General features: G+C 36.7%; 1 protein-coding gene across 2 annotated transcripts; it reads left to right on the top strand.

Moving 5' to 3' along the window:
* On the top strand, window positions 1-25506 carry LOC139982443 (degenerin mec-10-like). 2 transcript variants are annotated; one of them, XM_071995315.1, is made up of 11 exons: window positions 1-271; window positions 17539-17692; window positions 18145-18370; window positions 19579-19679; window positions 20284-20447; window positions 21133-21334; window positions 22125-22197; window positions 22774-22831; window positions 23388-23467; window positions 23928-24003; window positions 24411-25506. In XM_071995315.1, the coding sequence occupies exons 1-11, from the start codon at window positions 269-271 to the stop codon at window positions 24564-24566; spliced, it is 1293 nt and encodes a 430-aa protein (XP_071851416.1). In that variant the 5' UTR covers window positions 1-268; the 3' UTR covers window positions 24567-25506. The 2 variants fall into 2 exon arrangements, with proteins under 2 accessions (XP_071851416.1, XP_071851415.1); XM_071995314.1 differs by lacking the exon at window positions 1-271 and adding an exon at window positions 11337-11682.
* Window positions 25507-26600: the final 1094 nt, after the last annotated feature.

The following is a 26600-nucleotide window of genomic DNA, read 5'->3' on the forward strand; positions in this document are numbered from 1 at the left end:
ATTTAGCAATAGCGCCTCCACTTTGTGAGTAATCCCTAGCATTTCAACTCGAGCATTTCTACGGTATAGAATTTCGGTCAACCACAGTTGATATGCTTCGCGTAGTCAGGGTCAATGCAATCACTCACGTAATTGAAACGGTAACTATTTAGCACATATTATCATGGCTAAATACTTCTAAGAGGCGTTAGACCTTCTTTTTATGGGCAATTTGACCATCCAGCCGTTGGAGAAGAAGATTCTGACGATGAAATTCTGAAATTCTGATATGGTAAGCCGCACAGTTGCACACTGTATGTACTATGTATTGTGTATACATGTACTGTCGTAGCGCAATTGGTATAGCCTATATGACTTACCGTTACGCGTGGCTACCATTGTATAACATAATACAGTACTTTGGAGAAAGGGGGGGGGGAAATCAGTCATATTCCTCACATTCAAACATAAAATTATATTTTACTTATGAAATAACATGTCTTGAACTCATCAAACTATCAAAAGTCCAGCAGATTTCATCAAAATAATTTCAAATGGGCAAAAAAAGTACATTGTTTGTATCATAACCTCATTTGCATATTTACATATCTAATTAGCTTAATTATAAAAAAAAAAATTAAAAATTAGAACCTCACTTCAATACCTATTTGTCAATACTTGGGTCCCTATTGACAAAATGAACAGATTTTAAGTAATTACAATGTGTAAATATTTCCCCCCCCAGGGGGACAATTATATGATCACCATTGGGGAGTGCAAGGGTTATATTTTTTTGTAAATCTATGAAATATGGGAAATGTATTAACTTTAACACGATCTCATACTATTAACGATATACATTTCCTTCTATGGTTTTTCTCAGTTAGAAAATGTCGGTCGATAGTGCGATAGGCTTGTAATATGAACACGCGCAAGTAAGCAACATAGATCGTTAATCTAACAGCTTCGTTAAGGAACGTGTTATATTATTGGTCATCTCCGTGGGTGCTGAAAACCTTGCATTACTTGCAGTTAATAAAAGAGTATTATATTGTTCTACGAGAGCATAAGCAAGAATTAATAATTAATTGAATTTGTAATTATCGTTATATTACGGAATCGAACACACGATTATGGATTGCTGAGCTCTGTGTTGTCTTTATACTTTCTAAAACTTTCCAACATAAGCTGATACAAACAACATTTTATAATTCTCTATAGCAAGGTCTGTGAATAAGCTGAAATTCTTGTAGCACACACTGATGAATTCAGTACTTGCGCGACTGGGCTTCAGATTTCACAACTGTCTGCTTAAATTAATAGATCCTGTAAGTGTTGCACTGTCTAATTGTTTGCAGTCATCTCAATCCAGAGTTGACCGAGAGTAGTTTGAAGGTCGGAAGTAAATACAAATTCATTTTTAAAAATATCCATCGAGTCAATGACTTCATGCAGCATCAGACGTGATACTGTAACCTGAGATACAAAATACGAATATAGTACTTACGCGACTGAGCTTAAGTTTTCACAACTGGCTGCATAGATGAATAGATCCTGCAAGTTTTTTTCTGTCCAATTTGATGGCTTCATGCAGCATTAAACGTGATTCTGTAACCTGAAATGCAGAAAATGTGTTATTAAGTAATATTCGAGGCTAATATTTCAGGTGTGTCCTCTACTATTATAACGACACTGATCAGTATAACAAGGTTCCTACTTTTCTTTTGGAAGCTACCTCTATTATTTATCAATAACATCGTTCTTATATTTGAAATTAAGATAGGAAAATAACATTTATGTAGAAGTTTTCTTTAATTCGTATCTCACAATGAGAAGCTATAGGCAGTATCTTTAGCGTTGACTGTCTACATGTGATAAATGGATTGGCTAAGAACAGAACCCTTTCACAGTTTCTGTACAAACGTGACTGCTCCCAATCTGCTCAAGGATACCGATAATTGTAAACTTTCGCTGCCTTCATATCTCGGAGTTAATAAATAATATGTTTAGCTACGTCCGGATATATTCCACAGACAAATCGATAAAGGTGCTGATAATCAGATGGATATAATTCCTCTAACAACTCAATTAAGTATTCGTCATTAGAGGTTTCAAATTAACTGCCAAGACTTTCAATAACACCCATAACGTAAAGTGCTGCATACCACTCACAGAACACACTATTATTATATCTGACCTTTCTTGAGTTAATTCTTGCCAATTTAGCGCTGCGTATTTCTTCTCAAGAACTTCAACAAAGATTCCAATACGTAAATATTGATGGAAAACTTCGTTCCCTAGAATTTACAGAGGTAATATCTAGTCCATGACTCAGTAGAATATCTTACAAAGTGTTCATAAGATACCTCGTTAAGCATTGGATGTTTGACTCCCCATCAACGTTTGTATGCTGAATATGCTTGTGAAAATTTCTGTGAAATGATCGTGAAAATATGAAATCATGTGACGAAAGTAACCTGTCATGGTCGTATATCCTGACAAAGATTTCCAAGAATGGGATTATCCTGGAGAGATTCTCTCTGTCGCATCATCATCTTTCGCTACAACGAAGATACTTATCTCGATCTCCGGTACATACGGTGAACGTGTTGTTAGCACAAAATTTCAAAGTTTGGAAACATTTCCTTTCAAAAATAGCCTTAAACGTCATTTTTACTCTACTTCCATCATCAATATATTCATCGACATCATTCAAAACAAATAACACAGACGAAGTTTGGCAGAAAACCTCTTTAATGCTATTAACAGTTAGTTTTGAGTCAGTTTGTAACGACTGCTTAACATATACATAGATTGAAGTCACTCCTACCAGTTCACTAATTTTTACTACAATCAGAACTTTTACGTCCTTTAAACGTGATCCTGGTCCACCAATGGACCAATCACAGGGAGTTGAGCAGTCAAGTTTGTCATGTCACATCCAGGTCTTGCCTGTATGATTCAATTCCACCTTCTATGAGGACATTATTCCCCGATTTAACAGTTTGTGATGTGATTAGATGAGGTTGTGCGTAGAGGCTGTGGGTGGAGAAATTGGCAATCATAGAGATATTACCTAAAGTGATTCCTCTCTTCTAAATGTAAACTTCTCTTGCACACATATAGAAATTAAATCTTATGAACATCTTACGAATATTGGGACATGTATGTGGAATGTATTTGGTATTTGCCATAATGAAATCGTGTACTTTTCATTAATCCTTTGTTCCAGGTATATATATATTTATGAGCTTCCTTGACATTGGCATATGCAGCCTGTTATCCATTTTCCTCGAATAGGGCATCATCACTGCATCTGAGGGTAAGAATTAAGAAAATCAAAGAGTTAATATCTATAAATATTGAAATGACCATCTTTACACTGCATTTATAGTTCATTGCTTAAATCTTTCATTTGGAAAGCGGGTTTATGTCCAATTGAGTTGATGGAGCATGTAGGATCACGGACCCTCTGATTGAAGAATATCAATTCAGTAGCTCAACTTGGTCTGCAAATTGATTGTTCTGGGTTATAACAATGTATTTTATCTTATGTAAGACAAACATAAGTTGGATCTATTTGCTTTCAAGGAAAACATAAAATATCAGACGTTTGAATAGTTGCATTGTAAACAAAGAGCACATTTAATTGAATACAGAACTGTAGGCTTGAATCGCATTGGAATTGGCATGTTAAGTCAACAATGATGTGTTGAATTGTTTTAGAACGAGTTAGGGTCAATAATTTGACAAAACATGTATTTTAAATCAATCCTTCTTTAGTCACAACACTACAAAAATCCAACTAAATATTAATATGAGCAATCCCAATATAAAGCATCTTCAATACTGAAAATTTGACAATTATCAAGATCAGTTCTACTTTAACCAGCAAACTAAAACAAAATAAAGGATCATAGAAGATGCAGGAACTTATTGCAATGGCGTAAATTTTGCCAAACAAGTGAACTAGATACAAAAGGGGTGATGTGATATTATGTATGCCTGTATTTCGTAATATCATTTTAGATACGGTGACACAGTAGCGCGAACGACCAAGTTATTTCATCAGCCAATACAACATACAATAACATACCCCATATTAGAGACAATTAAATTTGCTTTACTTAACGTGTCAATCAATAATTTCCTGCTTTTTGTTTGTTCTGTATGTTTCTTTTTTCGTCGAACGGGCAGCCCAAAGGCGTAGGAACCGAGGGGGCTGGGGGGGGGGGGGGCGCCAGCCCCCCAGTAAAAATATGGGGGGGGGGCGGAAGTATCATTCCGCCCCCCCCCCCCCCCCGCTCCGCAAGTCAGAAAACCCCTTTTTCATTTCCAAATGAGAAAAAAAATCTCATTTGGAGCACCAAATTGCATTTAAGGCCAGGTGAAAATGCAAAATACTTTACAAAATGGAGTGGGAGTTGAAGTGTGCTATATTGCACCAAATTGCATCTGAGGCCACCTGGAAATGCAAAAAAAATTCCCCTCCCCTTAGACCCCTCCCCCAGGCCGGCCATCAGTCTTCAGCCCCCCCCCCCACTCAAAAGTACCTTCCTACGCCACTGTGATGGGTCGTGATCCTGTTGGGCAGTCGTGAACTTTTGCTAGGCCTACATATATACTGTATAGACTCATGAAAGTGAAGTTTAACATTGTTCTTCCTACATTGGAGTCAGCTTCAACGACCTCAGGGCCGCACACCCTCCTTTATAAAATAATTGATTCCTCTCAGGCCCTTCTATAAAAGTTTATATCCTGCCGACATCAGACGGAAGAGAACCCACCCCCCCCCCCCCGACACCTCCCCTGTTCACAACACTGTTTCTAAGCAGACTATTGCCTACCGTAGCTGATTGTGGTTATTCTTTCATTGACCGCGCAATCTGATAGCTGTTTTATACCTGACTATAGGCTGACTGAATATATACCGACACACGTAAAGTGCAGACACTAGTTTGGAAAATATTTTACCGACGTAGCTGTTATCCGTTCACCGCAAAGAACTTATCAAAGAGATTGAAATTATGCAAAACTCTCAACAAATTGTTACTGGCCGATAAGCAAAACATACATAAAAGCATAGAAATCTGCTCTTTGTTTATTGTTTTCTCAGTACTGACATGTGAATCCATGCAGTATCTACCATATATGCCTATGATTTGTAAGCAGCATACAGTACATTGTTGTAAATTTAAGTTCAATTGAATCCTGTACAAGAGGCATAGATACAACACTGACTGTTTTTAAACAAGACTGTTTGTTGTGTGGTAGGGTGGCAGGGTGGGGTGGGGGCGGATGGGGAAAAGGGTTGGAATCTTGCAAAATACAGAATATTTGCGCGACACCCCGATACTGTGCATTTGCGTGACGGCCGCACCTGGAAGAGAAGTTTTTTTACAGGTTTATGATATGAAAGTAACGACTTTACATGTTGCTATAGTAACGTCATAATTTTCATATATGTCATACACACAACCGCCATATAGGCAAGCAGCCCGTGAAATCTCTACTCCAGTTCATCTCGTTGATGATGTCAGGTTGACGTAGTCTAGTGACGTATATTGCCTTTTGTGAAGATTATTATCATAAGCTTGTCGTACATCCGAGTTAATCCAATTTCATCAAAATTTGAATTGTTTCCTTTTTCGTCAAATGTCTGTCTGTAAAATAATTATATTAACAAGGTCGGACATACGCGTACCATCGCTGTTGATGATATAACTGGATCCCTCCCCCCCCCCCCCCCAGCAATTCTAAACCACGAGGGAACAGAAAGAGATGCAGAGAAGCAAACTGCCATGTAATCTATAATCTCTCTGAAAACCATTTTACGATTTTGGGTAAATTTGGCTGTAAATATATAGTTCGATATATGCGATTAATAAGGTCAATGCAAGTCGTTTATTTACGCTGTGGTTTCTCTATAGATACAGTACATCAATCTGCTTTGTCGTTGTGTGTCGGTTGTAATATGATTAAATACTGATACAGTTACCGTTGTATTGGTTTAACATCATATATTTGGTATTTGTTGAAATGTTTGAGGCACAGGTGTAGTAACATAGTTTAGATAGAAGTGTTATCGAATGCATGCATTTATAACTAAGGGCGGATAGCGTGTGGAATCATCGTATTTGACATAAGCATGCATTTTGTACAGTAATAATAAGCTTTTATAGAATAAATGCACGGGGTGGAGGTTGTGGGTTCGAAATCCAATGAAGCTGACAGTTGGATATAGGTAAGGTATCGATATAAACTTGAAAAGGTGGCATGGCATATATGTAGACGCCATCGGTTTTATAGTACAGCAACCGAGGTGGAGGGGGCAGGGCACTTGAAGGGCACGATGTTTAAGTTATGAAAATGCATAGTCTCACAGCTTCATGTTTATTTCTTGCAATATGTTCACATGAAGAATAATAGCTCTATTAAAATGTTACCCTTCGGCAACGAACTTTAGTCAGAGCTGATAAAGAAAACAGTTCTTTTAAATCATGCAGGCGCCTGACTACATATTGAAATAAATCTATCATTTGAAGCCTTTAATTGAATGTGAGTGAATGGAAAGGCCCTCTGTGGCAGAAAATGTCAAAGGAACTGCATCAATTTGTGTCATCACTTGTTATTCTTTGCCGGAGGCGTAAGAATTCTATGAGATGGTGTTCACTTGTGTGTGTGTGAATGTGTATGTGACACTTGCTTGTTAACGCGGTAACTCAAAAAGCTCATGATGGGTGGTTAATTTCATGCTTGGTATGTGGATTCGTCTTATCGGGTAAAAGAACCCGACTCTTTTCTGTGGAGGTCATTTGAGATTAACTGAGGCGAAAGTCTGATAACATTTATAAACAACTCAAAAAGCACAAGTTTCAAAGTTCATACTTTCTTATATGCAGATTCCCCTTGGTGAGTACAAGAAACCTATTGGAATTGGTGGAGGTCAAAGGTCATTTGCTGTCAACATTGGTCAAATTCTGAAAACCTTGTAAACACGATAATTCAAAAAAGTGGATCCTTATTAAACGTCATACTTGGTATGTACAGTAGATCCAACGTACTGAGAACAAGGACCTATTGAATTTTGTAGAGGTCAAAGGTCGTTTGCGTTAAACGGTTATCAAAGTGTGCAAACTCTGTGAACATGATAACTCAAAAAGTGTGATAGGCAGCTCCCCCTCTCTGAGTGCAAGTATCCTGTTGAAACTGGTGGATGTGAAAGGTTGTTTGGGGTCAACAGAGTTCAAAATCTGAAAGTCTCGTGAAACGTGATAACCTTAGGCTTAAAGTAAGGATTGGATGAACGTTATACGTGCTTCTTCTGAAGTTCTGATCAATTTGATTTGAGTACAGAGTCCCAAAAGCTTATTACCATGCGCCTGACAACTCCAAGGGCGTAGGGACCGGGGGACTGGGAGGGGGGCGCCAGCCCCCCAGTGAAAAATGTGGAGGGGCGGAAGTATCATTCCGCCCCCCGCTTCGCAAGTCAGAAAACCCCTTTTTCATTTCCAAATGAGAAAAAATCTCATTTGGAGCACCAAATTGCATCTAAGGCCAGGTGAAAATACAAAATTAAGTTTACAAAATGGAGTGGGTGTTGAAGTGTGCTATATTGCACCAAATTGCATCTGAGGCCACCTGGAAATGCAAAAAAAATCCAAAGGGGAGGGGGACACCCCCTCCCCTTAAACCCCTCCCCCAGGCCGGCCATCAGTCTTCAGCCCCCCCCCCACTCAAAAGTACCTTCCTACGCCACTGGGGCAGCCTGTGGGTAGTTGTCTTACATCTCGTTGTGTCTGATATCTGTATATATCATAACAGAGTGCGACAAGCTTAGTTCCCTACCTTTATCGAAAACTCACATGAACGAAACTAGATACATGAAGTACCGGTACGTGTAGCACGAAATCCCATCTTGTGAGGTATCTGTTTGTAGACAGACTTAACAATGTGGCCTGTTCTCGTTGTTCGATTCATAACACATTTAACAACTCATATGTGGCTAAATCCGGAAACAACAAATCACGATCGCCTACCTAAGCAACATTCCGGAGTTATTGTTGTTGTTTTGATTATTGGTGGAATGAAGTTATTGATACTTCAATCATAGATACATTCCCCTGAAGTAAAACTATCATCTGAATTTCATTGTACCAATATCAAACGTGAACGTAGTACCAGTAGTTCTTGATCTAATAGATTACTTTTAAAATAAGTATGTAAAGTTAAATTAAAGGGATACTCATGTAAATTGAAGAGAAAGAAAAATGTTCATGACAGATTAGTTCCATGTAACTATGAATTTACCATAATCAAAGTTCTCTATGGAGTATGCAGAGGCGGTGGATCTGACAAAAGGCGGTGGATCTGATATGGAAGTGAAAGCATTCTTCACACAGTCTATTAGCTCAAACCACTATCCCAATGTGTTTTTCCTCTAGCTATGGAAGTTTGGAACTACAGTAATTAAATAAACCAAAACTTGGATCATAGTTGCCAAATATGATGTAACCATGACATCTTGAAATGCGATACATTTGTTTATTTGTTAATGTGTTTTGCTTTCAATTTAGAGATTCATCAGCCTGTATCTTGATACCTTGAAGGTTACTTTTGGAAACTAACGGAGATGATTAAAATAATACATACAGAGAATAGAATTTCCAGAACTCTGCCAAGACAAACATCGGTCGATTGAAGCAAACCAGGAAATATGAGAGACACAAGATGAAACAACAAATATGTCCATAACTTCCAAAGTAAACGTTTAACAACCGATCGGAAATCACCTTTCGTTTTGTTATATTATCAAACTAATATGTGAGCTATGCAGAAGTAACGTTAAAGTTAATGAAAATTTCTTAACGGAGAACGGAATAACTTGTCTTTGCCTGATGTCAACGAGGATATACGCATTAGATTATAATGATGTAGGTAGGCAATTCAAAACAGCGTAAAAGGAGTAGATTGCATGTGGAAATTCATTGGTAAGCGTTAAATACTGTTGTGATGAATTACCACCAATTTACACATTTTGTTCCAAGAAAGCATTGAACATAATTATATACCACGTTTCTGGAAAACTGCCTTGACTTCTCCTATTCAAAAAGTTAGAATTTCCTGAACAGTTATTGCTTTAAAAGTTTGCAGAAGATTTTACCACATGTAATGGATAATGTTTACACAACTGGGGCCAACCGTCATTTTTCGTACAAGAATGATGTATCCTGTACCTACGCTGCGCTGCTATTATTCCATGAAATTATTTCTCATTTAAATAGTTATGAAAGTGCGATATCAGAAGGGTTATCAAATTTTCTGAACTTAACTTTGGTGTGAACCAGGGGCTTGTTATTTTCATCAAATTCACAGAGCCTTGCCATGCAGGTATATAAAGTTCAAAGAGATGCTTACATATTTTGGATATGTCCTTTTCTATGACTGCTACATCAGAATGTAAAGAAAACATATATCAATTCCTATGGAAGGATGTACAACGGCAGAGGCTGTAGCAACATAAGCACCAAACAAGTATAAATGTAAAACCATAAGCAGCTTCTCATAATGAAAGAAACGTTTACTTTTACTTTACTTAGCAATTCCATTTCTAACAAGAATTTAAGGTTATAAAATAACTCATCAATAGTCGGAATCACATTAGTTTGCTTACAATCTAAAATATGATACTTTGGGTTCAAAAATAAGAAGTTGAAAGGATGCTTTATTAGTCGTTTTGTAACAAATGAAAATGTCTTCTTTGGCGAAAATGAACTGACGGATCAGAAAACTGTCTTCAACGTCTAAAAGAAATGAAGAAACCACATGACATTGCCAAAGTTAATTATCTAACGCCTCCTTCTCTCTTTGCAAGAATAACATAAAGGAATATCAATTAAGTTCATATTCGTCCGTATTATAAGGTGAATAAAATGAAATTGAAAAATATTGGAGTTTAGCTTCCAGAACCGAATACAATGGACACTGAAAACACGAGGACTCATACTTTGTCGTCAAAGAAAATGAAACTTTTCGTGTTGCAACTCCTTTGGAATTGCTCCCAAAATTTGAACTATAAATATTGTTAACAAAGTTAGACACATTTTCATTAGTTTGTGAGGGTCCCAGGCACTTTCTGTAAATAGAGGAGACGGTACCCTCCAGCCGGCTGGAATGGCCGAAATAAGACCCCAGTAAACAGTAAATGGACACGTATTTAAATTAAATGTAATAAGAAAGGTGGCATAGGGAATGACCGTCTCATCACGATTCAGAACATCTTTTTCATAAATAACCCCTCTCTGGAACATAAAACGATCAAGGTTGTGTTATTTTTGACTTTGATATAGGAGTTTTTCCAAATGATTTGGATTCCAAACTCTCTTTCCGGGACATTAAAAGAAGCATTGTGCCAAGCGGGAACAACTTCCGTGGCATAGACACGTATATTATGAATGTCTGCATCATTGTTATTGCATGTAAATAGAAAGCTTATACCACAGCTATCAAAAACCATTTCCAGATGGGATTACATAGGACCAATAATATTAAGTTATTATGAATTTTCTTTGAGCATAATCTACAAGTAAATAGCTATGATCCTATGTAGACTACAGCTACTAAAATATAAAGATGTTTGAAAAAAATTCTCGTTAGTTTTACCTATCATGATTCAAATTGTTGAGGGAACAAAATATTTGCATAATGATTATGTTACTGAAAAAAATGTAGCTAAACATGTAAGTGTAAGAGGCCTGACGTTTTCAACCAACAGAATCTTGTACAGAGGTGAACTGAAGAAGATCCTGCTAGGATTTAAAGAATATCCTGTTAGGATGTAAACGTCATGCCGTCTAACTTTTAAATATTAAATGTTTCAAAATGTAACATTTTAAGATGGTATGATAAGCAGTGCGTGCGACACATCGAACATGAATTCCTACAATTGAGAGTATCGTGACACAGTAGGACGACGTTACACAAAAGAATGTATCTTAAATGGTGATTGCATGTAAACAAAGCCAGGAATACCACATTAGGTACTTTGCATGTGGACTCATTAAATTATAACAAGGTAAGAAACACAAATGTTACTGAAATGATCTTTATAGACGACAAAAGACCTATGTTGGTAAACACGTAAAAGTTAAAATGTAACTTGTAAATGTATGTTGTAATGATGGTTCCTATTGGCAACCATCCAGTAGGACGTGTATACGTTTGTGCATTTTGGAAAGTTATCTAGGGGCGTTTCCAGTTTCCGCAGAACTTTCCTATATCCAATCAAACGCTTTTGTTTAGAGTCACATATACATAATAGAGTCTGTTTATTTCCGTGATATCTTACTTAACTATTCAATGCTGAGTTGAATAGTTTGCTTAGTGCTCGAAGGAGTTGAGCTATATAACAAAATGGGATCGATTTTAGGACGTAAAGTCAACTTTCCTGAAGTTTTAGAAGATTTTGCTGACGAAACCACAGCTCATGGTATACCATTTGTCATTCAAAAACCCACAATTCCTCAGAAACTGATTTGGTTTTGTGTTTTGGCAACGTCGTTTGTAATCTTTTGTGTAGAAGCATCGAATTTGATGTCAACATTTTATTCATACCATACTAACGTTGAATTAGTAACAAGCGAGTCTGTACAGTTCCCAGACGTTACAATCTGCAACTTTAATAAAATGAGACGAACTCGTTTGGTAAGTAACAAAAAATGTCTTTACTAAATCATTACTTTACTATAACTGATTCAGATTGTGATCACAATAACTAAGCAAGTAGTAATATATTGTGTTTATAAATTAAGCATGATTGGGGGTTCAATTTAGAGGATCCTATTTCTCGTTTGAAATACTTTGGTGACACAGTATGCACTTCCAATATCGCGCCAATTTGTTCTCATCCGCCCTCCACCCACCTCATCCTTATAAGGCGTCTCCTGTCATGTACACTAACTTCTGAATTAGGAAACTTGTACAGTATAGCATAGTACACATGACGAGAATATATTATTTGCTTAAAAGTATTCTCTCGGCAAATCTTGTCTTAACGTATTCCCCGATTTTAAAATAAAATCAATGCCGCCTCTGAATATAGTCTTAATAGATTTATTGCTTTAATTTGGCATTCTCACCTTTAGCTAGAAAACAACATTCGGATCTGGGTACTGTTACCGTAAAGTTCCCAGGTGTTCGAGATTTCAATCCGTATCTCAGTTCTGCGTATCTTATAGGCCTACTGTGTATAATTGTACTGTGCTGCAAGTGCGAGCAACTTTCCGCTTGTTAACGAGGTTTGGAGGTTTGGTATGGAACAATGCATTTGTCAGAGAAAACAAATCCTCCATGCGACAGGTACAAACACTTTCTCCGGATTTTCGCTGGCATATTGTACGACAGGTACAGACCGAGGGAACTGCTGCACATGTAACATTTGCATCGCTACTCTCGTCCATTACCTTAAAAGTAACTCTTCAGGGGCGTATCCAGGATTTTCCAATAGGGGGGGGGGGCGTCAGGCATGAATGATCGCCGTCCTGGGGATGGGTCCAAGGGGAGGGGTGGACAATTTTTGCTTTCGAAGAAGGGCTGAAATGCAAAATGGTGCCATATGCATGGGCGGCGATCCGTACTTCCGAGTGGGGGGGGGGGGTATGACCTTGTTGACTATCTAAGCGAAGCGCCACCATGAGTTGGCGTGAAGCGTACAAGAAAATTTTGGGATTAACAAACCCTCTAGATGGCCGGAAACGGCACTTCCCGAGGTTTCCAAGCGGCATATACCCAACTTTAAAATAGGGATGTCATGTCCGAAATATCTCATAATCAGGATCGGGTGTTATTTTGGGAAAATTTCCCCTGTCAATCTTGTTTCAGGCGCAACGTTAGAATGTTCGAGAGCTCTTTTATATTATTCGATGAAGAAAATGGCCTCATGCAGGCTATTATAGGCCTATACACATGCAATACACAATAACACATAGTTACATTCCTAGGTACCGATTACTAGGGCATCCAGGTGAAACGTATTACCCTGGTAACATGAGATTCTCAGCTGTTCGAGGGAACATGTACGTGTGTAGGCCTACTATAGGGCCTATATGAATACTATGAGGGTGCATATATGTACTATATCAATACCGTGGGCGCAATAATACATTTTGTTGTTATAGGGCCAATGAAGCCTACAGTCAACTATTCTTGCTTTATAAAGACGCTTTATATGAAAAGATCGCACTGCGTTTATGGTAGGCGAGAAATGAAGCTAAAAAAGAGCCGTACATTAACGATCATGCATAAATGTAGGCAGTGGCGTAGGAAGGTACTTTTGAGTGGGGGGGGGGGCTGAAGACTGATGGCCGGCCCGGGGGAGGGGTCTAAGGGGAGGGGTGTCCCCCTCCCCTTTGGAAATTTTTTGCATTTCCAGGTGGCCTCAGATGCAATTTGGTGCAATATAGCACACTTCAACACCCACTCCATTTTGTAAGCTTAATTTTGTATTTTCACCTGGCCTTAGATGCAATTTGGTGCTCCAAATGAGATTTTTTTTCTCATTTGGAAATGAAAAAGGGGTTTTCTAACTTGCGAAGCGGGGGGGGGGGGGGGCGGAATGATACCTCCGCCCCTCCACATTTTTCACTGGGGGGCTGGCGCCCCCCAGCCTCTCCGGTTCCTACGCCCTTGAATGTAGGCATGAAAATATTCTTATCCCTGGCATTTGGTGGGGGATATGGTGTATTACATCCCCTCCACCCATTTTCATGGGGGGATATATTCCCCCTTCCCCCCAGGATCGCCGCCCATGGCCATATGTGATCCATTTTTCGACCTTAATAATAAGCAACATTTCCAGTAAATATGGACACAAAATGCACAATTTAGTATGGCTGGCATGTCACTTAGTGTTTATAGTGATAATACAAACACAATTACCATCTATGTTTCTAAAACTATTATGCCGCCGAACTTCGCCAGAACCTTTTTTTGGCAAACAAAAAATAAAGCATACGGGAGGGGGGGGGGGGGGTTGAGCGATCACCGACATCTCACTTAAAGGTCGTCATCAATTTTTTTATTTTTATTTTTTTGACGGCCAATAGGGGGGGGGCGCCTGTTGCGCCCCCCTGGATACGCCCCTGCTCTTTGATAGACAAATAGTGATAAACTAAGTTTGCTTATTTTTTAATTTTGTTGCTGACAATCCACATAAAAAACAAAACAAATTAAGGTCGATAAATGGTCAGCACAGTTTTGAAATGTCTGATTTAAGGTAGCTAAATAGATAGGCGCGCTATCTGAGTAGAAACACCTATTTTAGTTGTGTTTTTGAACAGGGAAACAACAGTATTGATATAATGATTTGCGCTAGGTAATGAATGGGAAGGAAATCCGAGAACTTCTTACGTTAGTTCAGCCGAAGATCAAGTAGTCACATGGACAACTTTCAGGCGTCAGGCTGTGCATTGGTATACATTTCTTCCTTTTTTCAGTAACATTGAAACGCTGAAAAGGTAATTATGTTGTTTACTTCTATGTTGTCTGTTATAATGTTGTTGTCTCTTTTAATGTTGGTGTCTCAATTAATGTTGTTGTCTCCTTCAATGTTATTATTTCTTGTTGATGTTGTTGTCTCCTTTATCTTGTTGTCTCCTTTACTGTTGTTCTCTCCTTCAACGTTGTTGTCTACTTTGATGCTGTTGTCTCCAATTATGTTGTTGTCTCCTTTGATGCTGGCGGCGCTGCTCACTTTTCTGTCGTAAAGCTACGATTTCATATTTAACAAATCAGTGGTTCAGAACTAGCCAAAATGTCCGAGAGAGACCGACTAGCCCATCTTGTAGGGCTAGTAGGTTATGCAAACAAAGTGATAACAGAAATGACAGAATCTCTGTAAAATAAGTGAAGAACCTACGAAAGTCTGTCAACTTAAGAAAAAAAGATATATTGTCAAGTTACAGGTACAGACCTAGCCTAACGTTAGGTATATAATATACAGCCTTAATTGGTATAACCAATTTACCGCATTGCATGGATCAAAACTACAGGCTATGTGATGTCATTGTATGGGTAAAAATGAGGAGAGCAAAACTCTTCGATCAAACTTTATGCCCACTGTAAAAATAATGTTCTCATAATGTTTTCAAAGGATCAGTGTAGTTTAAGTTTAACTGCAAGGAATGTGAGCCATATTGTGGGCTTTGCTATCCTATTGCTGTTTATAAAGTCCAAGTTTAGGACGCGCGTTTTCGGTAGATACTGGATGGGGCAACGTCATTAACATTAACAACAATATTAAAGACAACAACATTGAAGTAGACAACAACATTAAATGAGACAACAGCATCAAAATAGACACGACGTTGGAGGAGACAACAGCATTGGAGGAGACAACAACATTGTAGAAGACAACAACATTAAAAGAGACAACAATATAAGGAAAAAAAAAACATCAAAGGAGACAGCGGCAGGAAAGGAGACAACAGCATAAAACGGCAGACAACATAGAAATAAACAACATTATACATTTCCATTTCGGCGTTCCATACATATCATGGGTTCATAGTGCACTTAATGCAGCAATCAATGTTTGTTAACGATAAATTCTTATGATACATTGAACTAACTTAGCGGCATTATATTACCGGTACACCCTGTTGGTTGTTATCCGTTGTGGTACAGTTTAATCAACTGTCTTAGAGGCTTTGTCCTTGTATGGTATTTAAACAAGCTTTTGGAACTGTTTTGATATCAGCTCTTTCAAAATTTTCCTTTTGTCCATAGTAACGCGTTCATTATGCAAATCCGTAGCTCTCATTAGAGAACAAGAGAGATGGCAATCATCTGACATAATAGAAATAGAGAATCACACATTAATTAATGAAACAATCCAACACGAACACTCCCAGTTGTTACCCGTATATCTGCTTCCAATAACTCCATCATGTCGTATAACACTACGTAGTATTGCACTGCTCCTCTAAAGGATGATACTGTACATCTTTGATTTAATATAAAAAGGAAATCAAATATTTTTGGCTTTGTGTGAGGACAAAAGTTTTACAAATATATACATATTGTTTTTGAAGATGGAATTAAAATGATTTTCCAAGGTATGATTCAATTATTGTAATTATTTAAAGTTAACCGAATTCCGATTTCAATAGAACGGCTGACGAATCTTAGAAAACGTAAATATGAACCTAATGGAATGTATCGTATGCATCATAAGCATGGTCAACATGTGTTCCAAGCATTTAAAGTAAAGTTAGGGCTTTTGAAGGTAAACCCCGTAACTAGACTTAGTTAAGTGTCAGTGTATGTCTCCGAACTTACAAGCGATGGTCATCATTGGTACTGACGTAACGAACAATCTGATTGGCTGTAAACTCCGTAATTGCAACATGTTTGGGAAAAATTCCTGGCTGGCAGTGTTCTATCGTAAAATAGTATATCCTTTTTTCTCTAACAGTGTACAAGCGGATATACGGGACGAGAAGGCAACACTGGTAATTCAAATATCATTGTTCCTAGAGTTTTCGGGTTATTTATATCATGTTACAAATAAAGAACTTCCTGTTTGCAGTGAAATGAGAGAAACAGACTTTCCTGGGTTACCGTATAACGTGGGAATAGCTGCAATGTAGCTTTATAGGACTTGCAGCAACTGAAAGGAGTAAACATAAATATTCCATACATAGTTGTCGCGCCTTGAAGCAGAGGTTAAACATCATAGTGACACTCCAGACGTTTTCAGACCTAGGAGGATAAGATATTTTATAGTGATTCCCTTGATATAAGTCATATGGTATCAAATACCTCACAGTATTTTTTTGTGTTATGAAAAACAGTTACAACTATTTGAAGAAAAAAACAAGAATAATGGTCATAGTATAAACAGAAACCTTCGCCCAAAGGGCGAGTCCATGCTATTTTGGGATGGAAGATAAACATTTCCAATATTCATTTAAGGGTGTTTCTGAGCTTTAAATCAGAAACAAAAAGCACGTTACGTGGGTATATGCAAACGTTAGTTAAGAGTGTGTTACTCCCAACTGTAGCCGGCGGTGTTAAGGCAGTAAATACTGGCCTTGGATCAAAGTCTGGCCCACTCGACTGCAAATTGTATAGTTGAAAGTCACTGATCGATTCTTTTTATGACGATTTCTATCACACTTGAGAGCCATGAGAATGTGGGTTGAATAACGTAATAACGTCATTATTTAATCAATTTCATAATATTTATACTCAAGGATAATTGGACACCTCAAGAAGACGGCCGGATGACATATTATTTTGTTGGGGTCACCGACGTGGCTCTCGACATTCTCAGTCAAACCGTAGCAACTGAAACATATAAATACGATAATTTTGTGACGTCAACGTATTTGTTAGAACCTATCGACTGAATAAAGTTTAGATTAGGTTTAAATAAAGCTTGTTTATCCTCGTCGTAGAAATGTCAAAGTTAATAAAAACAACAGAATATTATGTCATGTTCGAGTGTTGATAGTCGAAAGGGTTCCTACACGTTGAAAGGAATATTGTTTGATTCCTTAGGAGAAAGATGAAAAATGGAAACAAATCATCGAACGGGATGACTTTTGGAAAGTTACAGGAGCTGGTGATGACTATGGTTGGTTTTGGGATGATGACTTTTCCGTTTCTTCTACCGGCGATTCGATCAAAGAGGAATCCGCGTTCCGAATTAAGCGTGAGTACTGAGATACCTATTATGTCTCGAGAAGAGAAATATTCATAATCGATAGGTAAGGCTAAATTGCGTGTCATGCTCCGAAAGAGGGTTAGCATGCGGTTTCATAATGTATCGTATTAACGCATACATTTAAAATTGCACAAACTGCAGCAAGAAATTAACTGCCAATTTCTCATTACTGATCCGAATGGAGGCAGAATAAACCTGGGATACCAATAAATTTAATAACTCAATCCTTCAGTTTTTAACATGTAAATGTAACTTGGTAGAAGGGGAAATAATAAGATCGTCATAAATACACAAACTCTTGGACGAAAGCCGACAGAGTGATGTCGTACAAAGTAAGTTTGAGTCTCTGATAATAATTTGGTCATTATATAGATATTGTTTCTTGAAACAGATTAAAATTACACAATAATTATTTCAAACATTTCTTTAAATAATTCCAGGCGAAATTTCAGAATACTATGGCGACTCGTCCTATTATTATTATTATGATTCAAACTATCCTGAATGGATTAACGAACCTGAATTACCTGAAAACCTGGGGCCGGATAACATATTGTCTATTACGAGATACTTGATACCCACCAAGGAAGAATTGACAAAGTTTGGTCACCAAGCAGAAGATTTAATACGAAAATGTTCTTTCAATGGTAGACCGTGTAATCACAGGTATGTTAGACTGGGGTTTCTTCTAATCAATAATTGTACTTCATGTCTATGAGTGATGCTTTAACGATAACAGCTCATAATCGTTCGTAGCAATTCGTAAATCTTGGTAAAACTGACGATAGTTGGAAAATTTGAGTGCGACAGTCGGAATTTCCGACTGTCGCACTCTATTTTACTTAGGCCTATTCATATATTCTTGTGATTGTGAATGACCTAAAACTTTTGGTTAAAATTGACCTTTAATCAGTCATATTTACCACGTTTTCCTTGCCACTTTGAGAAATTGTATTTCGCGATCCTTATACTCCACCGTACAAAACTTCGTATGATTTTGAATACTCTAAAAAAAAAATGCCTAATGGAACTACTGTACAACTTTCGCCAGCTTCAATTCGGTTTATTTATGTACTAATGTTCTATTGGGTGGGTTGACCCTGTTCGCTATGTATAAAAATAGGATGCATATTTTCTCCATGGAATACAATAAAACACTCAATGCTAATCTACGAAAGCTTAAAAGTGCTATCATCATGAGAAAAACTTTGCCCCATAAGATGACATTCATCAGTAAATTGTTTAGATAACAAGATAAAATCTGATCAAAATCAGAAAAATGTTGGAGTGCTCAGTTGGAATTTCAGCAACTACACCCCCAATCATCAGGCCTTAGCTACGTCCCTGTATATAAGCAAGGGAATGCTTATTTATTATTAAACATGGAATCAATTTTGACGGGATGACTTTCTTTTTTTTTTACTTGAATTTATATCCTGATTAGGTAGGAGGATAAAAGCTCCTATTTACAGATCAGGGACATATTTAACCTGACGCTTGATTTCAAATGCCTAAATAGCTTTTTAATGTCGGTTGCTTGTATGTTTGTCCAGCTAGATGGGACATCTCATGGGTAACGAATAATATCTACATATTCCGTAAGGGTGAAATTTTTTACCACATTTATTATTGAAGTGTCTTTAATAACTAACGTAACGTATTTACAATATTTCAGTTGATTTATTTAAGTATGCATGATTAATCGTGTAAATGCCTTGTTCTAATATGCCATCCCGTCCCACCACCCTAGAAGTTTATTCATTTATCTTGATATTGTTCATATGGTAATCGTATGTCTTCGTATACCAAATTTACAAATTGTAAGTTATTTCATAAGTGACAGGTAAAATTCTTTTCATTCTCTTATTCAACAGCCATTTTGACGTTTCACAAAACAAACAATATGGCAACTGTTTTACCTTCAACTCGTCTGGAATTGCCGGTGGCAAAATTTCAAAAGTTGGGGAAAAGTTTGGTAAATAAACTTACCTTTTTTCTGTAATTTCATTTATTTGATGGTGATATATCCTAACTCGTAGCTGCATTGATATCGGTAATTCGGGATAATATAGAAGTGGTAGGCTAAATCTAGAAGTTAAAATATCTTACAAATGTTAGAAGTTGTACCTGGTTAGAAGCTTCTACCAGTACACTCAGAGTAGACCAAGTATACACTAAAAAATCTACGACTCAGAAGTCTATTCAGCTTGTGTTTGTGTTCGGTCATCGAGAGTGGCGTCGAGTATCAAATCAGGCGTCGGTTCCTAATTTGAAGTTTTTACTTTTTCTTATACATTCTAGAAAAAGAAGAAGATAATAATATATTCCTTATGCCATATTTCTATGACCAGGGGCCAGGTGATTTATCCCCATATGTTTTTCTATAATATGTACGATTTCTATAATGACATAATTTTTGAGACGGTAATTTTCAGCTGAGCACACTATTCTTTGACTATCCTTAACAAAATAATAACACATATCGCAATAATGCGTTAGTAGTTAAATCAGAAAGATATCTAACGTTTGTATTATTTCTTCTTCACCATGTTGTAATTTTCTCCTTAACTAATGAATAGGATTACACTTGACGTTGTTCATTGAAAACCCCGAATACGTCGGTTTACTTACGGAGGAATCGGGCGTCAGAATGGCTATCCACCCAAGGAATTCATTCCCCTTTCCTGAAGACATTGGTATATCTCTCGCTCCTGGTTTTGTGACCTCAATTGGACTTCGCCAGGTTAGCACTATTATTATTATAAACAGGCAACTGGGCGTTACGATACAATTTTCTAACAAATATACATTATCTCTAGGGGCGTCGATCCGTTTAACTCTCTATGAATGGAGGTGCTAAATACCAGATTAGCCCTCCATGAGTACAACTCCCTTGATCAGAAGCAGACATGGAATACCCCCTCCTCCTCTCTCCCATTCGACCCTAGCTTGTTTCCTGTAATAAATGTATTCATGCGCATGTTATGTATTACAATAATTTTATTTGCGTTACATTAACGTCTTTTCATATTCATTTAGATAGTTTGAAAACAGACATTCAAGTTATGGTATTTATTGTTTTCTTCATTAATCCATTTGCAATAGTTGGAAGGACAACATCGTACTTTTGGCCCCCTGTCTTAACACGTCGGAGAGCAACTTCTCCCTCGGAGTGACGACCCTGGGCCAACCCCCGTGAAGATGAAAACCGATGATCAAGTCAGATCAAAAGATCATATATATATATATATATATATATATATATATATATATATATATATATATATATATATATATATATATATATATATATATATATATATATATATATATATATATAAATATATATAAATATATATATATATATATATAAATATATCATTGAATTTTAAGTCCATGTTTTTTATGTATAATCACTCATTGTACAGGTCGAAATAAAACGGTTGCCATTCCCTCATGGTGAATGCACCGACGGGAAGGGATTCGATCATGTACAAGGTGAAAACTATATTTACAGTGTTATCTCCTGTCAGAAGAAATGCTTTCTGAATAATCTGAATAAAAGTTGCGGTTGTGTGGACGACATCTACAAGGACTTTCAGAATACAGCCCAGTGCTCCCACAATAACTGTAAGTATTCGACAATAACAACTATATGCTAAATTCCTGCAACGGTTATTTGAGGGAATATGAAGATTGATAGCATTTTTAACTCAATGCCGTGGGTACTGGATTCACTAGAACTTGTACGTGAACATGCTAAGTTAAGATTGAAATTGAATAATTTGTAAAAAATAACTGCTTGCCTGGAGAAGGGTACAACATAATGGACGCGTATGAGAGACCGTGCTTTGACACTGAAGTAAAAACTAAATGCAAATTACCGCTATTTTAAGATTTATATTTAACAACAAAAGATAGGACAGAATAAGCACTGGTGTACGATATAATTATTTTTTTACTTAAAAGTGCGATACGATATTTTAATCATTTTGGAATCTTATAGAACATTAGATGAAAAAACAATTGAAGTTCAACCAGTAGATCTCTACAATGTTGTTTCTACCAATTTTGGTAGCTTGACAATGAGGATGCTGTAATTAAATAATGGGGAAACGATGAAACTGATAATCAGAATTGCTTCATTACATAATCTCATAAGTAAAGGTTCGAACAAAATGTAACAATCACATCAAAGCCTTTCTAGTAAGACTTGCCCTCCGATGAAACTAATCAAATTTGTTGTTTTGATAATATTAAGGTAGTTTAATGAGAACAAAATAATAGTGTCGTGTTTTAGGTGTAACCGTTTGATATGACTTTCCTTCATTACTTGCAAACCATATCTACAATTAAAATGATCATAGCATGGTGATTTTTGTTTACTTATTACTTTCGCTTCCCCCCCTCAATTTTACAGCAAAGTGCCAGCAGTTTGTACAGAGAAGGTTCCATAACAACGGTCTTGAATGTCATTGTCCTGTTCCCTGCCAGTAAATGACTGCTTTCTATTGAATTAAAAATAGCTGTAAACTATTAACATAAACTTAACACTTTCGTTTCACGTTTGATATCTTCTATCCTTATATAGTCTATCGTCCATTGTAATAGTAACAAAGCAAATATAACTATATTGATGTAGTTTACCAACAGTACAATGGATAAAAAGTTACCTTGACGTAGATGGTGATGCATTCCGTGTTTTAAACGCATCGGGGACTTTAACAGCATGTGAAATACTTTGATGTAACAGCTTAGACGACTGTCTTAGGTGGCACCCGTTGACGATGTTAGAAATTTTGGTAACTGTTTCAATATCAGCGGTGACTGATACAATGTCACCGTTACGTGACTACGGTTTTGTAGTTAGTTGAGACTCTGAGGACAATGGGCTATGACATACAATGAGAATTACTTTACTAGGTATTCTAGAATGTTTTGCTGTTACACATTGAAGATGCTCCTCTTCTTTGGCTTCAGTGATTCCGTTTTCCTAGGCTGGAATTATGATCATGGGCGTCTCCTCAAATCAGATGAGGAAATAAGTTATTTTTAATTTGTTATTGCAGTGAATTCATATACAACACGAAAATCAGTTCCGCAGTTTGGCCGTCAGAAATGTATCAGGTATGTAAAGGCCATGGGCTACAATGCTAAAGATAATATCAACACAGTGCAAATTGATATTGTCTCCTTGTCTAATATGACAATAGTCATATGGTGTTGGATGACATCGTGTAGTTAGTAACTGTTATCGTCTTATCAATTTCGTGCAATAAACGTATTGAAAAAGGCGGTGTTACAATAAAGTTCTACAAAATACAACACTTAAAAAATAGATGCATTAAGCATAGGAGTATACGAGTAGAGCGAATTATGTACTGATAAGAAAACTGGTGATGGATATGCATTGCTTTTATGCAGAAAGCGCAACGATTATGTTCTAAATAAATGAACGATTTGATATTGTTTAATTTGTTTGCGTATCCCATCCTATTTTGTCAAATATATATCTACTCATGAATTAAAACAAATGATATACGGGGTGACTTCCTTGTAGCACATTCTTTTACATTTTTATCTGGAAATGTTTCAAAATAGTACGATACATATTAAATATTTAATGAGGAAAATAGTTTGTCTTTCACTGATTTTCTCGTAATTATTATATTTTTCTCAAAAGTATCATCTACATAACGAGCTCAATGTGACAGATAACGATAACATCGATGTCAACCTGTGGAAAGACATTGCTGTTACTCGGTAAGTTTGGCAACCGGTTAAAAGGAAATCAAGAAGAAAAAGAAAAAGTGGTTGTGTCTTCTTTTGCTGTCGTATAAATAAAATAGATGTAATACTTAGCAGAATCGTTCGAAAACTTCTAATTACAGATCTAATTTATAACCTTAATATGTTGTATAATGCACCATTTTACATCTAAACTTTTAAAGTGTTATTTTCTTCTCGGGGAGACAACCAAACCTTTTTACGGATAATCGGCCCCAGGGTGACATCAACTCCTTCTTCAAATAATGTATCCGTTCGTACTTTGAAAATATTGACTAATGTGAAGGAAATAAAACATTGAAGGTTTATCTCCTTATAAAAAGTATAGTATGGTAGGCCACAAAACATGCTAACTGCTAAAGCTTTCTGTGCAGACTGCAAACATACTCTGAAAAGAAATATATTCATTTGATCAGTGTTCAATTTGTTCACACAGTAAGAACCTCGTAAGAGTCAAAATTTACTTCGAGGAACTAAACTACCAGCTTGTGGAACAGATAAAAACCTACTCCGTAAGTAAAAAGAGAGATTCATGTAAACATAAATATTTCACATTAGCAATTTTTTGATTCATATGGTTGGTCTGAAGCGGAGGATTGAAGATGCCATGATATGGAGCGCCAAATGACCAGTCAATAGTCGATTATCCTGGATTGTCGCCGATCAACCAGGATTATCGATCGATAAACTTGGATTCTCGACTGATAAACACGGATTATCAAAGTAATTTCAACAAACCTGGTTTATCGACCGAAAATACTGGTTATCGGCAGCAATCTAGGATTCTCGATCGATAAACCTGGATCATCAAGCGATAACATTTCCAAACATTGTTCAAATTGGACAAAATATTGCTCATGGTAAAGTTGATGATTGTAAAAAATGATACCTTAGCTTTGTTTTGCTTTTGTACTTACAGCTCGCAACAATGCTGAGTGCCTTTGGTGGTCTTCTTGGGTTGTTTCTTGGCTTCTCTCTCATCACCGTGTTCGAAGTTTTTGTGTTAGTTGTAAACATAGTCGAGATTGCGGTGATGAAATTGCTAGATGAGGGCACGATTTATAGAGTTATGTAACGTGTTATACTATTGGTGTATATTTTTTAACACAAAGATACTCATTTGTATGGATTTCCAAATATGGCCATCGCCGGATATCGACGGATGCGTCGTTGAATACAACATAACGCTGAACTCTCCAAGCTTCGAAACTTTTCTAATACTGTGGAAGTCGAACAAACAGTGAGAAATTTACTATTACCAGGGATTTTTCTTTTTCGAACACGAGGGCAATGTAGACTTAGCTCAGAACGAAAATAATTAATGTTTTTATATTGTACAAGGATACGAACGGAAGTTTTATATCGTTTTACATCAATCTAGTGGAAGGAATTTAGTTAAGTAGAGATTTCATTAAAGTGGTCATAATTTTTTTGTTAATCAGTGAAGACTGGCAAGAAAGAATTAACTGATGTATTTGTTATAATAATATAAATGGTCCAAAAGGTTGTGCGTTATGTTTTCATAGACGTTGAAAAATCCAACGAGTTGAAGTAACACGTTAACAGTGAAGTAATTTAACAAATAATTAAGTTGAACGTAGAACACAACTATTAAGTATGACATATTTTGACGCACCTGAAAATGTATTTCTTTTCGTTTGTTTTGAACTGTTTATAATGTAGAGGTGAATGAAGGGTTTGATCATTCCACATTTTTGGGCATTTAAGTCAAGAATATTACAAAAAATATATTGTAAAGTTCCTATTAAGGATGCGGAGAATACTAGCGTGTTACGCACGTGATATTGGGATTGCCAGTGTGCTATATCATTTGCGCTGTTAACTAGTTTCAGTGAAAATAATGTCATAGACATATAGCTTCTTTGATTGTATTGCCTTAATCCTATACGAAATGGTAGTGTCATATTCTTTTGCGTTTTTGCTAATTTTTATGCACAGAGATAATAAATTTAGGTTCCAAAGTGGTGCTTAATCGAACACAATGGCTACATTTATCTGCAATGTGATTTGTCTTTATTATATTGTTATGATACATTCGATCCGATATTGATTCCCAATACCATCAACAGTATGTTATGTCTGGAAATTTACAACCATAGTTTTTTATTGTTAAACGGACAATAATGCACTTATTTAAGGTCGTTTGAAACTGTCGAACGTATTGCTTAAATAAAATTTTATAACGTAAGATTGAACGTATTTATTTAACACAAAGGAGCATAATTTGGTTCTCAATATCTCAGTGAAACGCTGACATTCTTTCCAAATGAAGTCCTGGGCAGATTTGGAAGGTTTTATATTTCTATCGCTTTTGTCGTTATTCACACTTAATTATCCTTTTTCATAAAATTGTTACTCCCGAGATTTACCAAGGTCTAATAGAGGTCGCTCGTTCTGTGATCTATATTAGCCGAGTATCTGTTGAGTATATATGTGGCGCACTTTCAGTTCGAGCAAAACACTAAAGCGGGTATACGCTGAGCTCTTAACACGATTACGCAAATTTTGATCCGGTGTAAAAGGTTAACTTTTTGTTTGACTTACCACAATATCTGGCAGACAAAAACGTTTTTCCCGTGCAATGAATATTTATGAATGTTTAACTAACACTGAGTTGGAGCTAGCGCTGACACCCCTGATCTAAAATCCAGCCTAGAAATGATGGAGTCAAGGAAGCCAAGAAGGGAAACACGATAGTAAAGTAATCTGGAAAAGGGGGCATGGCTTTATTAAAAGAAATGACTTCAACATCGCAAAGTGAACGATACATCAAGACTGTAGTAAGACGGCATTCTCGCGTCAAGCATTCCTATCGATTAAACAACAAGCAATCCTCATTTGCAAAATAAGGACAAATAATGACAATAATTATAACTGGCTTTTTAATGAGGTTTAAATGATTCTGTGAGTTCAAATTGAAATTGTGATTATTGGGCTTGTTGCTCAATGTTAAAATGTGAAGTTTAAAAACAATGATACTTATTTTCAGAAATGAAAAAAACATTATTATCCAATATCACTATTCGAGCGAGGACGGAACCTTTTTCTCAGTATGTTAACAGCCTTACAGTCCAGCAAGTCGCTACAG

Source organism: Apostichopus japonicus, chromosome 16 (genome assembly GCF_037975245.1).
Source record: "Apostichopus japonicus isolate 1M-3 chromosome 16, ASM3797524v1, whole genome shotgun sequence".
Lineage (NCBI taxonomy): Eukaryota > Metazoa > Echinodermata > Holothuroidea > Aspidochirotida > Stichopodidae > Apostichopus > Apostichopus japonicus.

Excerpts from the sequence above, each read along its gene's own strand:
- LOC139982443 (XM_071995314.1), top strand. The coding sequence starts at position 11,392 with ATGGGATCGATTTTAGGACGTAAAGTCAACTTTCCTGAAGTTTTAGAA. Across the intron at positions 18,371-19,578 it reads GGTAGACCGTGTAATCACAG|CCATTTTGACGTTTCACAAA; the intron begins GTATGTTAGACT and ends CTTATTCAACAG. Across the intron at positions 22,832-23,387 it reads GGCCGTCAGAAATGTATCAG|TATCATCTACATAACGAGCT; the intron begins GTATGTAAAGGC and ends TTTTCTCAAAAG.